The 13,711-nt window shown below is 36.6% G+C and overlaps 1 protein-coding gene across 1 annotated transcript in view; it reads left to right on the top strand.

Annotated features, from left to right (window-relative positions):
- MMS22L (MMS22 like, DNA repair protein) overlaps positions 1-13,711 on the top strand; it is a 90,036-nt gene that overhangs the window by 26,639 nt on the left and 49,686 nt on the right. The window contains 3 exon segments of the mRNA XM_036380964.1: positions 2,238-2,357; positions 2,780-3,000; positions 5,429-5,938. Coding sequence (XP_036236857.1) covers positions 2,238-2,357; positions 2,780-3,000; positions 5,429-5,938 — 851 coding nt within the window.

The raw sequence follows: 13,711 nt of genomic DNA, 5'->3' as shown, positions 1-13,711 counted from the left end.
GAGTTGAAGAAAATTGCTCATGTGAAAAAACTCCCAGGTCTATCACAAAAAAAGGGCATTTTTGGGGAAACTAGTTGTATGAGGTGTTTCCTACCATTTTTGTAATTTGGAATTCTCATCCAAAAGAAGAAAAAAAACCTGGTTTACAATTCTTTTTGTACTGCAAAATGAAAATTGTTGTAGTAGTAATATTATCATAATTGTATTTGTCTACTAGGCAACATCAAACTGACTAGATTTATGGGTTGTCAGTATAAGAGGAATTTGTGTTTATGAAGTTTTATTGTGAGAATCAAAAGCTTTTTAGTTTGCAAGAACTAATAGCAGTCTGTCTTATTAGACTTCTCATTTTAGAAAATAAATGCTTTGTGCTGTTTCATTTCTGCCTCAATTTTGTTATACTTTCACTGTATTTTTTGTTTAATTCTGCCTTAAGAGAGATAGAGAAGTATTTCTTGGGTTTCTAGGAAAACCAATTTTGTTACTACAGTAGGAGGTCATAAGAGAAAAATGTTATGTTTAGATAGTACTATCATTTTGATAGTATCAGGTGTTCCTCCCTTCTGTGATAAATTAAAAGCTGACTACCTCAAGAGTGCTGATAGTATTTCCAGCAGTGCAAGAGACCATTTTAAGCAAAAGAGCAATGAGAGAATCCATTAATCCCAGGGATATTTGAAGTCTGGATACTCTTTTCTATTAAATTTGAGATAAAGCCTTCAGTGCTATCATGGTTTTGGAAACTGTTCTAAAACTATAGTTGGACAGATAAATAACGGTTCAAATTGAAGATGCTCAACTGCTGTGTTTATTGTTGAATTAATTTAACTGAAGGAGTCATTGTTTGTTGAATTAGAACCTAAACATAACTCTAGATTCAAAATACAACTTCAAGACTAAGCATTCCCTTTCTGGGAATTTTCGAATGGTTTATGTTTTGGTTTTTTTGTTTCATTTTTGGTTGGTTGTTTTTTTTACAACCTTGTAACTGGGTAGATCCCTCTAGAGAAATAGGTATGTTTAGCTGTAGGATTTTTTGTTTTACATCAAGACTCTTGCTTTTATTCATTAAAAAAAGAGCAGCTGTTCTGTCCCTTGTTTTTTCGTGCAAGATTGGGGTTTTTTTGGCAAGTCTGTTCAATTAATAGTTATGTCATATATTAAAAAAATACTTAAGTATCACCTTTCATTTGTAGTCATTTTTATTACATTTGAATTACTATTCTGGATATTTTTAATGAGTCTTTACTGGAAAGTTACTTTCCTGTTTCATTGGGTTTTGTATCTTACATGTAATGTCTTGAATATATAATTTTCTGTGACAACTGAAAATGTCTTTTCAATTTTCATGTTGTTTTACCACTTTAGAAGCCATATGCCCTACATTAATTGTTCATGAGAAGAGAAGGCAGACATGGTTAGAGGATCTTGTAGGTGATTGTATACTTGTTTGCAGTGTTGTGATAAAGTGTAGCAAGTCAAGTTTTCCACGTGAATGTATAGCCAGGTAGAGACAAGTTAAGGAGTTAGACTCATTTGTGTGGCATTGAAAACAGGAAAAGAACCACTCAAGACATAATAAGTCATAAGAAGTAGCACTGTGAGTAAATCATAGAATCATGTAAAGGTTTGGTTTGGAAAGGACCTTAAAGATCATCTACTTCCCACACCCCTGCCATGGGGTAGAGCTGTTAGACTGACTCACACATGTAAAAGTCTACTCTTAAGACAGCTGCACACAAGTTGGTCCATTAAACCACTTTTGCAGGCACTGGAGACAATAAAGCCCTTAGGGGAATTATCACCCTAAAGTAGCTGCCTAAAATAGGCTGGGTTAAATGCATGGTTTTATTTCAGAGCATGAAGCTCTTAATATCCTACCTCCCATGAAAGTTCTGTTTTGTTACCAAAAGCTGGATGAGAATAACTCCACTTTCATTATCCCACAATTACTATCTGAATGCTTCACTGTGTTCAAATTGTCCTATGAACCTTTTCAGAAGCCTTTTCCAGCCTAAATGATGCTGTGATTCTATGATTATGGGATGAACCAGCATTGGCTGGTTTGCGGGGTGCAGTTGTCAGCTTTTATCTTCAAGTTCGTTGCTTGTATTAGAAGATGCATTTACTCAACAGTATATAATTAAAAATATATTTTATATTAAGAAATTACTTTGATTAGTCTGGTAGTACTGGTTTTATGTATCCTACAATTCATTTGTTACCTCCTGTTCAAGGCTGGTGTGTTGGAGGAACACCTACGAATGCACCTTCAGTGCTGTTTGACTTTGTGTAGTTTCTGGGATTTGAACCTATCTGTTGTCACCATACTCTGGGATTATTACAGCAAGAATCTGGTAAGTAGAGGAATATATAAAAATGTAGAATTGCATGTAGGCAGTCCTTGATTTTTGCCGATTAATTCTGATTTTCCTGTAGCCAAGCTTGATTGCTATACTTGTGTAAAACTGCCTAATCAATGACAGTATCCTTAAATTTGCTATGTTTGTGTAATGAAATCATGTGTAAATTTGTTATGGTCCATTACATTATGAAATTATACAATATGGTAATATATTTGAAGTCCTATTTTTCATCAGGACTACACAATTTAAGATCTTGTAAAAATACTTTCCACACAGTTACAATGCATTTTTATTGTTTTAGCCACGGTAGGTATATATCCTTTTGTTCCTGTGAAGGAGTGCATCTTACTACCTTTGTAATATTGGCATTTATTGTTATTTATAATATTTTCTTTTTTCATCTTTTCTTTTAGAACAGCTGCTTTACTGTTCCTTGGCTTGGTCTGAAGGATCTGGCAAATATTAGTAAGACTTCTTTGTCAATGCTTGAGTTGGTGAAGCGCTGCTGCTGTGAACAGCAGGTCTCTTCTCTGTACAACTCCAGCAACAGTTACTTCATCTTCCTCAGCATCTTGGCACGGATTATGAAAGAAGAAAACAATGGTGTGCATCCTTGGAAACAAATTAAAGGACGGTATGGATGCTATTTAGTTTGTCTCATTTTGTAACAAGTGTAGTGGGTTAGGGGCCCTTCCAGCCACATGGGAAGCAGAGGGCACTCTGCTCATGACAAAATGAAGGGGGTGAGGGATCCAGGGTGACTCATAATTTGAAGAAGCAGTTGTTCCCTGAAGTTTCTGTTGCCAGCTGAGGCTGTAACTGGGTCCAAGAATCACCTTGGCATCCATAGAGTGGGATGATTCCTCGTCCCACTGGCCAGGAATTTGGTAGACTGGCAACCAGTGCAGTGGTACAACCCAGTTGCCAGACAGATAATGTAATTAAAGCACAGAAATTGTGTTTGAGCTGCATGTAAGCCATGTGTTGTTCAAGAACATGCAGACTGACACTTGCTAGACCTGCATTTTCATTTAAATATTTTCTTTTCAGTGGTTTTCTAAATTTCTCATAATATTTTTGTGAGGATTTTAATATTTCACTTAATCTTGGAACATACTAATTAAGTACAGTCAGTCATGATATAAAAAACCATAAAATATATATGCTCTAAATGAAACCCTTGATGTTTTAGATGTGTATTAATCTTAGTACAAAAGTAAGTAACTGCTTAGTAAAAAAGTAAGACTTTTCTTATAGTAATGAGATGGCAGTTGTAATGATTAGTACAGACTTGTTAAATTTTTTTTCATTAGATAGAGAAAACAGAAATAGTTCTGGTTTAGGCTTTTGAGTTTTTGAAAAGATTTTGTTAAATATTAATATAATTAATCAAAACTTTATTAAGCATTAGTAAGATCTTCATGTACACAAGTAATAAGGATTAAAAAATGCCCACATATATACACACCTCACAAAGTTGTGGTGTTTTTCTTCCAGAAAAGAAGGGTTATCTTGGCTATCAGAAAAGAACAGTATGCTTAATGTCTATGTACACTTCAGAAGTTGTTATAGTCACTAAAGTTTGGCTTTATGAATCGTTGCAACTACGTAGAAACAAATATGTTGTTGGATTCTGTATCAGTGTCTTGCTTTTTTTTTTAAATTTTAATTAGCCTACTCTGTTCATACTGAAATAAAATTATACTTACAATTTTGTGCTCTTATAGCTTGTTACTTTCCCTAATTTAAGAGGGGGAGTAATAACATACAACACGCAGTGCATCAGTCTGCTGAACCAGTTTTCTTCATTTCTACCTTGAAAAAATCAATTACACAAGTAGCAAAATTTAACAGCCTACAGCTATGATTTTGGGATGAACTCTGTTTTCAGTAGCTAACCAAGCATTAATTGATGCATGAAAAACATAAATGCCTGTCAGTAGTAATTTACTACTAAACAACATTAATTGGATTTGCTGTAATTTTTGGTGGCTAGATTTGATAACCTCAACTTCCAACTATTTTCCAGGTGACAGAATAGGAAAACAGCATTTCTGGATGTTTAACTACTGTAGGTGGGACTTATTTTAAATTAAAGGTGAAGGATATACCCAAAGTTTTAAACATAATCATCAAAAAGTTATGCCATTATCATCTTACTCCTCTGCTGTAGGAATGGTGATTTTTAAATTAAAGTTCACATCCAAGCAAAGGTCCCAGAAAAGATCTCTTTGTGTAAGCTTTTTCCTTCTTGGCAACCACTTTAAAGTTTCAAAGTTGCAGTGCTTGTCACCATCAGCTGTGTATGACTTGAGCATTGTGCTGTAAGCAATGCAGATAAAGTTTCCTAACATCTTCCTACCTGGAGAGACATTTCTCTCCCAAAGGCCTCAGTTTCTCTGTTTTCTTTCAAACCTGTCCATACCATAGGTGAGCAATACAAGTTGATACAGGCTTTGGCAAAGCACTGTGGAGAAAAGGAATTTTCCAGCAGAAATCTTCCTTTTACTGCAGTGCTGGTTTGGTAGGTGAGACTTTTATCACTGCAGCTGCAGCACTATAACATAATAGCAGAAACCAGTAGCTGATTTCCAGGTGGAAATGAAGAAGTTTCCAGGAAAGAAGTTGGTGTACAGGAATGGTTTGCTGCTGCAAAGAGATGCCACTTGACAGCTCCCTTTCCTAGAAGCCCTCATGGGCTAAACTTGATTGATTTGAAGGTATATAGGGGAGGACATCCATCAGAGAGAGAAGTAGTAGTAGTAACATTGTGCTCAGCTTGGTACTAGAGGTTAGATAAGGGGGAAGGGCTAGGCTGCACCTCCAAATGGAAACAATGTGTTCTTTAAATCAAAAGCAGAAACTGAAAGAGCATGTTTGTTCCAGCAATCACGAGAGTAATAAGAAATAAAGAGTATTTAAAATTTAAGGGTTACTGGAAGAGGGTAACCATAAACTAAAAGCATGAAAATACAATTTTAGTCACTCAAGAAGATAGAAAATTGCATACTTTAAGAAACTTTCTCTTTCCTGGGTTGTTTTTTTTTGTTTTTCTAATGTAGAATTTATTCCAAGTTCCATCGGAAGAGAATGCAGGAGCTGACAGAGGTGGGGCTGCAGAACTTTTTTAGCCTGTTCCTCGTGCTGGCAATTATTGTGGAGACAGAAGATATCGTGAGTCGGGTGCTGGATCTTTTGGATTTCCTGACTCCGTCCTCCATCACCACGGCTCGGAGAGCTCTCATCTGGAGAGGTCATTTTGCTTTCCTTTTAATTTATGTTGAGAAGAATATGGACATTAGTGCCCTGGCCGAGAAAGTCTCAAATGCTTTCCGTGAGAGGGCAAAGGAGTTTTTAGTGACCAAAAATGACTACACACAGAGACAAAATCTCTGGACTCTGCTATCAACCTACATTGATGGGGTCCAGGAAGTGTTTGAGACCAGCTGCTACTTAAGCCTTTCTGAGGAAAAGTTGCTAAATGATGGCTTTACTATGCTGCTGCCTGCATGTCGAGGAGCTGAGCTGAGCATGGTGCTGAATTTTCTTCAGGTTGTTCTAGCCAGACTTCGGTAAGTTATTTAGTTAAGTTGTGGATTTAGACTAACATTTTGTTTTTAGGGTTAAACTGTAGTTCCTAATAAATTTTTTACCTAAATTGAGTAAATGGAAAGAGAAATCTCTGAAGGGCTACAAATGATACGTTAAATTTCAAAATTCACCAATACTTCAATGCATACAGAATCTTTGAAATGTTTCCTTATTATTTCAGGAGATTAGATTTGACATCCTGATGTTTTGTTATGAATTAGTGTCTCTTTAGAAAGTCATCCAGTTTCTTCTTTTCCAGAAAATATCATCTTTGGTACAGGAAACTTGGAAATTATTGTCTCTGTTAATTCCATTAATTGGAGGGTGTTGGTTTTTTTGCTTTTGTTTCTTCATTGAATGTATTCTGGTTTTTGGACTTTTCATTCTATTTTTTTTCTCTTTTACCAAGGTTGCATTCAAATTCTACAGTTATGGAGATTTAAATACTTGTCTGGGGTTCGATAGGAAAGAAGGAAATCATATTTTACCACTTTCAAGCAATTTTGCTTTGATGTACTAGTTCATTTTTCAACATCCACAGTGCCCTTCAATAAGCATATTTTTTTCTCTACTGATGCCTTTGAGAAGCAGTCCTCCAGTTTGAAGCCCAAACTGTTTTTTTTTTCATAAGATATTAAGAGGTAGCTATTGATCTGCCATTACTTCAAATGTGCAAGACTGAAATATGTGTAAAGAGCTGTGGAAGAGTACATAATAGGAATTCTGAGGCCCATATGCAAGATCTCACTTTAAGTAGGTTCTTTGTTATTGTCTAGTAGTTTGACTGCAGCTGTCAATAGCTTATAGATCCAAAGACAACTGTTTTTCAGGCAGTCTTTTGAAAAAAGATGAAGCACAAAACTAAGTTTAGTTGATTTATTATTTATTATTTCAGTTCAACTGAATGTATTTCCTGGAATAAATTGGAGACTTCAAAAATACTTTGACATTTTCTCTATTAGCTAATAGACAGCATTTGTTGTGTTGTTTTTAAAGATGAAATAGGGAGAAATTTCAGATTGGTGAAAAAATTGCCTCTTTTTATAACTTGGCATTATTTTTAAGCTTTCCAGGACTGGGGCTTATGTGGCCCTCTTGTAACACAGAGAAGAGGGCATGGAAGTTCAATCTAGACTTCTCAGGTCATCACAGACAAGGTACAGGACAGTATTAGTACCTTTTTTTGCAAAAAGTAGTTCTGCTGAAATATTTGAATTACCAACACGCTCAAATAGTAATTGGTATGACAGAGATTTTTAGAACCTTGCTTTTAACAGTTATTTCAGTTTCTTTATTTATACATTTGGTTACTGCTACCAGCCTGTTTATCCTATCTTCAGAGGAATTAAATTCCTTAACACTTAGGAAACATTTTGATCTTCAGGTTGTATGGAAAAGGAAAATGTTAGTGATTTTCCTGCTTCGACAGACTCACTGAAGTCAATCAGTCAATCCTCTGTTGCCATGCAAATAAAACAACACTAAAACCATTTTTTTGGTTCAGAAGATATGGATGACTTTGTGCTAACCAGATTTTAAAATGTTACTGAATTGACCAGACTGATTAGGCCTGGTCTGTTTTCAAACTCAGGAAAAGATTAAATGCTTGTTTTTAAAATCCAGGCTTGTATAAGATAGTAGACTTTTCATAAATATAATTTTTCTGTACACTGCACTCTTAATAATTTTATAACTGTATGACAGGGAATTTACAGGTAGGAAGGAAGTGAGATCACTGATTAAAGAGACAAGCAGCTCCCTCTAGGCTGTTAGGAAATAATAACTTCATATGTTACTTTCTGTTAACCCCAGATGATGGCTCACAGGAGCATTCTTTATTGCTGATTAAGTAGCATTATGAAAATACTGACTTGGTTGTGTTAACTAAGTGCCTCAATATTTAAAGCTTTAAATGTCAAATAGTTTTAGCAGTCCCCTTTAACATATCTTGTTGGATTGCTGGAATCTCATTCCAGGTTTCCCAGTTGTTTTTATTTGAGGATACTGTAAAAATTCTAGTCTTTCATTGTCAGAGTGAGGTGTAGCCAAAAGCTCTTCTTTAATTATAGCTATTCATGCTGCTGTGGTTAAGGGTCTGTCAGCATTTCCATTATAAACCTTTATTTTCAAGGGTTTGTAACATAGCAGTGAAAACTTGCTCTGGGCTAAAACTTGGCATACAAGGATTTGAAAGTGCACTTGTTTTCTTTCTTTCTTTTTTCTTAAAAGACATCTGAAAAGAGACCCCCACCTTCACTATTTTTACACCACAGTGTTTTAAAATAACCCTTTCCAGCTTTTTCTTGTATTATTCTTGTCTTCTAGAAAAGTACAGGTAGCTTTTGATTGTTGTATTTACCTATGGTTAGACTATTTTAAATAAGGTTTATTTATCAAATTTTTTAATTGACTGTTATCATTTTGATTATTTTGTGATCCATATATTTAGATAGAACTATGTCTTAGCAGGAGAATTCATTTTTATCGGTTTTTGATACATGGTGAGTGGGTAATTGGAATCAAATGCTACTTGCTGGCACTTGCAAGTATTTGATCTTCATAGTAAGATTCACTGTGAAGTGTAAGATTTGTGTTTTAATACAGTCTCCTTTTAAAAAGCATATAAAATAAACAGTAAATAATCAAGAAACTCCCCTAAACAAAACATGAAGTGTTTCCTTCCTATGTTTACTTATTCTGCTTCTAGCTCAGACATAAGTTTTTTGCTTTTTTCCCCCTGTTTTTAGACAATGGTTTAAAATCCTTATTGTTTTGTTTTGGTTTTATTTTCTTTTTGTTTACTGAAAGGTAAATGCGGGATGTTTGCCCATGTGTGCTTTCATTTGTTCCAAATCTCTAGCACTATCTGTCATCTCAGTGCCTCATGGCACAAAAAGAAGCCCTAGGTTAATAAAAATACAGGCATTAAATAGATTTGACAGAACTTGCTGTAAAAATGGATACAAGGCTCAGAGAAATTGGCTGTAGGTGCTGGCACTGCAATATGTTATACTTAAAAGAAGTGTTTGAAACATGCTAAAATGTCTTGTATTGTAATGGGGTATTGCTTTGACATGAGCTTTCTCTTATTATTGTCATCCTGGCATTTGGGTTTTGTTGGGTGTTAGCACAGAGTTACAGACTATAAAATGTGAGTAGATACCCTGCTGTGCTCCAAACATCTTTGCCTAGTTTCAGGGAGACTTGGTTCTGATTCCTGCAGGAGAAATGAGAAGTATCACTAACCTAATACCATAATAAGTGGTAATTTTACTTTGAAAACTGTATTTGTGCCCATTTATACTTTTTTGCTAATGTTTGGAAATTTCAATGTATAAATTTTAAAAGCTCTTACAGCAATATTGCCCAAGTAAACTGTCTCTAGTAGAAAGTTACATTAATAATTGGGCCATGGGTAATAGGAGAACTGAATGTTCCTATCTGTTTGAGTGTGTTTAGCCTTGAGGTTGTGAGAGAAACCACAATAGGAATGGATTATCCAGTATATCTTTGCTATGGAAATGTACAGTCATTTGTAATTTTTTTTTGAGTTATACTTGCCATCAAAACAGCCTGTGGGAAGCTTTTTTGAGACCAACAGAAGCATCTCTCCCCCTCTCTGTTACTGTGTAAGTCAGTAGATAAGCTCAGGAGGAGAATAGAAAGGTCCACCCTCCTTCTTTTCTTCCCCCTCAGGGGTTATAGTGTTAGTCTTTGTAAAATCTTTTTTCTGATGTTGAGCTTCTGAAAACTGTATTCAGAAGAGTTTGGAAGATCATGAGTCTTCACTTACCTATCCCATCCTGTGAGGATATTTAGAGCTGCCAGCTGTGATGTCCTGATAAGCAGTGAAGGCAACTCTGTGACTAAGGCACTGAAGTGAGAGTCAGAAGATGTTAGCTTAGCTATAAGAACTCCCACTCTTAATGAATGACCACTAGAAGTTGCTGTGAACTTTGTTCACCTGTGTGAAATAAAGGAAATAAATCCTTCCTTTTCCACTTTGCAGCAAATATCCTATGCTTGGGGAGCAAGCATGCCTTGCTATGCTAACTTGAACCATCTGTAAAGTATTTCTCCTGGTTATTTTTGAAGTTCAGGTATTCCATTAACAAAACTGGTGTTTAAGTGAGTGTAATGAAAATCTAATCTCTAAATGCTCTAATGCATGAGAAGCAAGCACAGATTTAGAATATAGCAGCATTTTGGGAGGATTCCTATGTCTAAATCCTTAAAAATAATCTGTTACCACCTTCTGAGCAAATAGTGTGTGTTCTTAGCTACAGTTGTTGCCTTAAGGTGTGGCTCTGGTAATTAACACTGAATTTTCTTTTCTTCTTACTTTGAGGGATTTGAGGTCTTTTTTCAGGTTTTTATTGGAGACTAAAATAATGTTCTACGAATTTGTCCCTTGTATTCTGACCTTCAAAGCTGACTAGCTAAAACTAATGTGTGTTTTGATTGTTTCACTTCTGCTCTGAGAGTATTACTGTGTAAAGAAATGAAATGGGACAGCAGCAGGCACTGGAAATGTGTCCCTAAATACTTTGCATCTAGAAAGTTCCTGTATATGTCACTGGTTCAAGTTTACAAGAATTTTCACCTCCCCTTCTCAGTGCCCATTTTCTTGAATCAATAGGTGGACAAGTGAAAGTTGAACAATTACCATTAATTTCACATTGATGTTTAGGATGTAATAGAGAGCATCTCCCTTGGAAGGAGGGCAGCCAGGCTGGAAGGCATGTCCTGTGAGGAGTGCCTGAGGTTTTGGGGCTTGTCTGGTTTGGAGAAAAGGAGGCTGAGGCATGACCCCCTTGCTCTCTACAGCTTCCTGAGAAGGGGAAGTAGAGAGGGAGGTGCTGAGCTCTTCTTCCTGCGCTCCACTATGAGGACATGTGGCTGTGGTTCAAAGGTGCACCAGGGGAGGGCTTAGACTGGACATTAGGAAGCATTTCTTTACTGAGAGAATGGTCAGGCACTGGAACAAACCTAAATAAGTGGTTGTTACTCCAAGCCTGTCAGTGTTTAGTAGGCAATGCCTTTAATAATTTGCTTTAGCTCTTGATCAGCTCTAAATTACTTAGGCAGCTGGACTAGATGGTCATTTTACATCTCTTGTATTATATTAGAATATTGTATTATAATAGAATATTCTATTCTACTGTTCTATTCTAGAATCACTTTGGAACAAATTGAGGCATTAAAAGCTATCAAAAAACCTTCTAATTGTTGATACCCAAAAAAAAGTCAGTCTTGGTAGACACCCAAAGCTAAAGAAATTCACTCAAGTCTAGTACTCAGACATGAATCATAAAGATACACAGTTCAGTCCCCTGTGCTACAGATGGAAACACTTTTTTGTTCCATTGTATCCATTTTATCTTCCAAAAATTAATCCACATAAGCTTTCTGTCGCCTACCTGGCAACAGTACAAGACTTCTCTTATGAAAGAGTAAATCCATGTAAAAAAGAGTAAAACCATATCCAGGTGTACTGAGAACCTGCTGCTTGGGACCCTGCAGTTGTTTAGAGAAATATGTGCTCCCTGAAGGACATAAAGCACAGATTTGTTTTCTGATGGAAGTGTCTCACTTCTGAAACTATTTTCCCTAAATTAACTTTCATTTCGGTTTTCCTTTTATTCTTCACATGAGGTGTGAAAATGGCTTTTCATATGGAGTGGGGTTTTTTTGTTGTTGTTGTGGATGTTAAACAAAAGAAATATTTTTGCCAATAAAATCATTATATGCAAGTAGCCTTCTAATCTCTTAATTTTGATTGTTTCTTCGTTACCTTACAAGATCTATATTTCTTCTCTCTTTAGGATATCTCATGTCAGATTTAAGGCTTATTTAAAATGAACAGAAAGCTGAAGCAATTTTCTTTATTCCATTTCAGTCTCCTAAGGCCTATTTCCCCCTGGTGAGCTCATAGCAACAGGGGGGTTTAAGGGAATTCAGCTTTCTGCAAATTAATGTCTCACATCATGAAAATTCAGGACCTTTTTTTTTTCTATGTCTTGAAAAAGTAATACAGTGAGTGCGAGTATTATTTCTTGCCAGCGGGTGGAAGATGAATGATTTTGTCACAGTTTTACTGCTTGATGAGCAGTGTCCTGAGGGTCAGGCTTAAGTCTGTGTCACTATGCTGCTCATTACTCTTGAGCTAAATAAGGGCTGATTGGATCTAAATTGCCTAGCACATGGGCCGCAGATGAGCTCAGTGAGTAGGGGATGACCTGCTATTCAGTCTGGGAGTAACCCCGGTGTGCAAATGCTGCATTAGAACACCGTGGGAGAATGAGAGGCTACCGACCGCTGCCAGCAAAAGAAATCGAAATGTAAAAACTCTTTGATGCTGCAATGTTAGAATTTGAAATGTAGGAAGTGACAGGTTGATGGTACTTATCAGCTTTGGCTGGATTAGAGAACAGTGTCATCTTGCTTATATAATGACAGAAGAATGAAGCCCGCTCCCAAGTACTTTGCGGAGCGGAGCCGCTGCTGGCAGAGCCGATGCTGCCTCCTACTGCCAGCCTGCGCGGGAGGATGGAGCAGCCACGGGCGGCCGCCCTGCCTGCCCGGCTGTGCCCAGCTGTGCCCAGCTGTGCCCGGGGTTCCTGGGCTCTCAGCAGAGAATCAGAAACCTGACTGATTAAAGAGCAAGTGTACATTTTGGGACAACGGCAAACCCCTGTCTTGGATGTGTCAAGAATGTTTAGAAGAGTCAATTATGTGCGCTGAACCAGACACATCTGGCTCTGCTTCACCCAGAATATTTCCCTTTGTGCTCTTCTCTCCATTGCTAGCCCCTGAGATGGGAGCTGATACCTCTGGAGAGGAGAATTAATTTGTGCCTATGTGTTTTAAAGAAAGTTGACCTTTAAAGTGGAGGAAAATATCTGAACCAGCTCCAAGGAGAATCCTTATGCTAACCAAACAGATAAATGTACTTGTCTTAATGGAGGAAACTGAAAAGTAAGGAAAGCACCTGCTGGGTGCTGGACAAGACAGCATAGATGGAAGCACTTGGTGCAGTTCTGAAAGATTCAGTTCAGTGGTTCAGTAGAACAAGCTTTTGGGTTTGGTTCCCCGCCACCATCATCATATTTGACAACTGGTTACAGTGACGAGAAATAGCACTTGTTTCCTTTTTCCCAAATTTTTTTCAGATTCTGTTACTGACAGCTGTAACCTACCAGCATCAACTCTTGCTATCAACTTCTGGGACTGTCTAATCAGCAAAAACAATTTGGTGCATTTTCTTGAAAGCAATGACCAAGTGAAGGGATGAATCTCAATACATTGTGTTTTCTGTTTACTCTTCAGTGTTTTTCTGGGTATATACTGTTTGATTCTTCATCCCCTAGGATGCTTTTGCTTATGATTGAATTTCTTCTTGGACGTAAACAACTTCTAGTGTACTCATTCCTGGGTATTCTAAGCAAAAAAAAAAAGGCAGAAAAAAGAAAACAGCAGCCTTAAAAGTACAAACAATTTTTCTGTAAAATGGTGTGACTATGGAATGAGAGAGAAAATTTTCACAAAAATTATTGGTAGTGTAAGGCTTCAGTGTTACTTGTGTAATCTTAGTATTATTATAATTAGTGTTTTAAGGCATTTGTTCAGGTCACTGAAAATGAAGACCTGTTTAGCACAAGTACTTGTACTAGATGTAAAAAATTAGGATTTGAGTTTGTATGTAGTCAGAAATTAGAGGGTATTTCTCTGTGTTCAAATGGAAAACAAAGCTA

Source organism: Molothrus ater, chromosome 3 (genome assembly GCF_012460135.2).
Source record: "Molothrus ater isolate BHLD 08-10-18 breed brown headed cowbird chromosome 3, BPBGC_Mater_1.1, whole genome shotgun sequence".
Classification (NCBI taxonomy): domain Eukaryota; kingdom Metazoa; phylum Chordata; class Aves; order Passeriformes; family Icteridae; genus Molothrus; species Molothrus ater.
The sequence above is the reverse complement of the archived record's forward strand: the minus strand, read 5'-3'. Positions and strand labels throughout refer to the sequence as shown.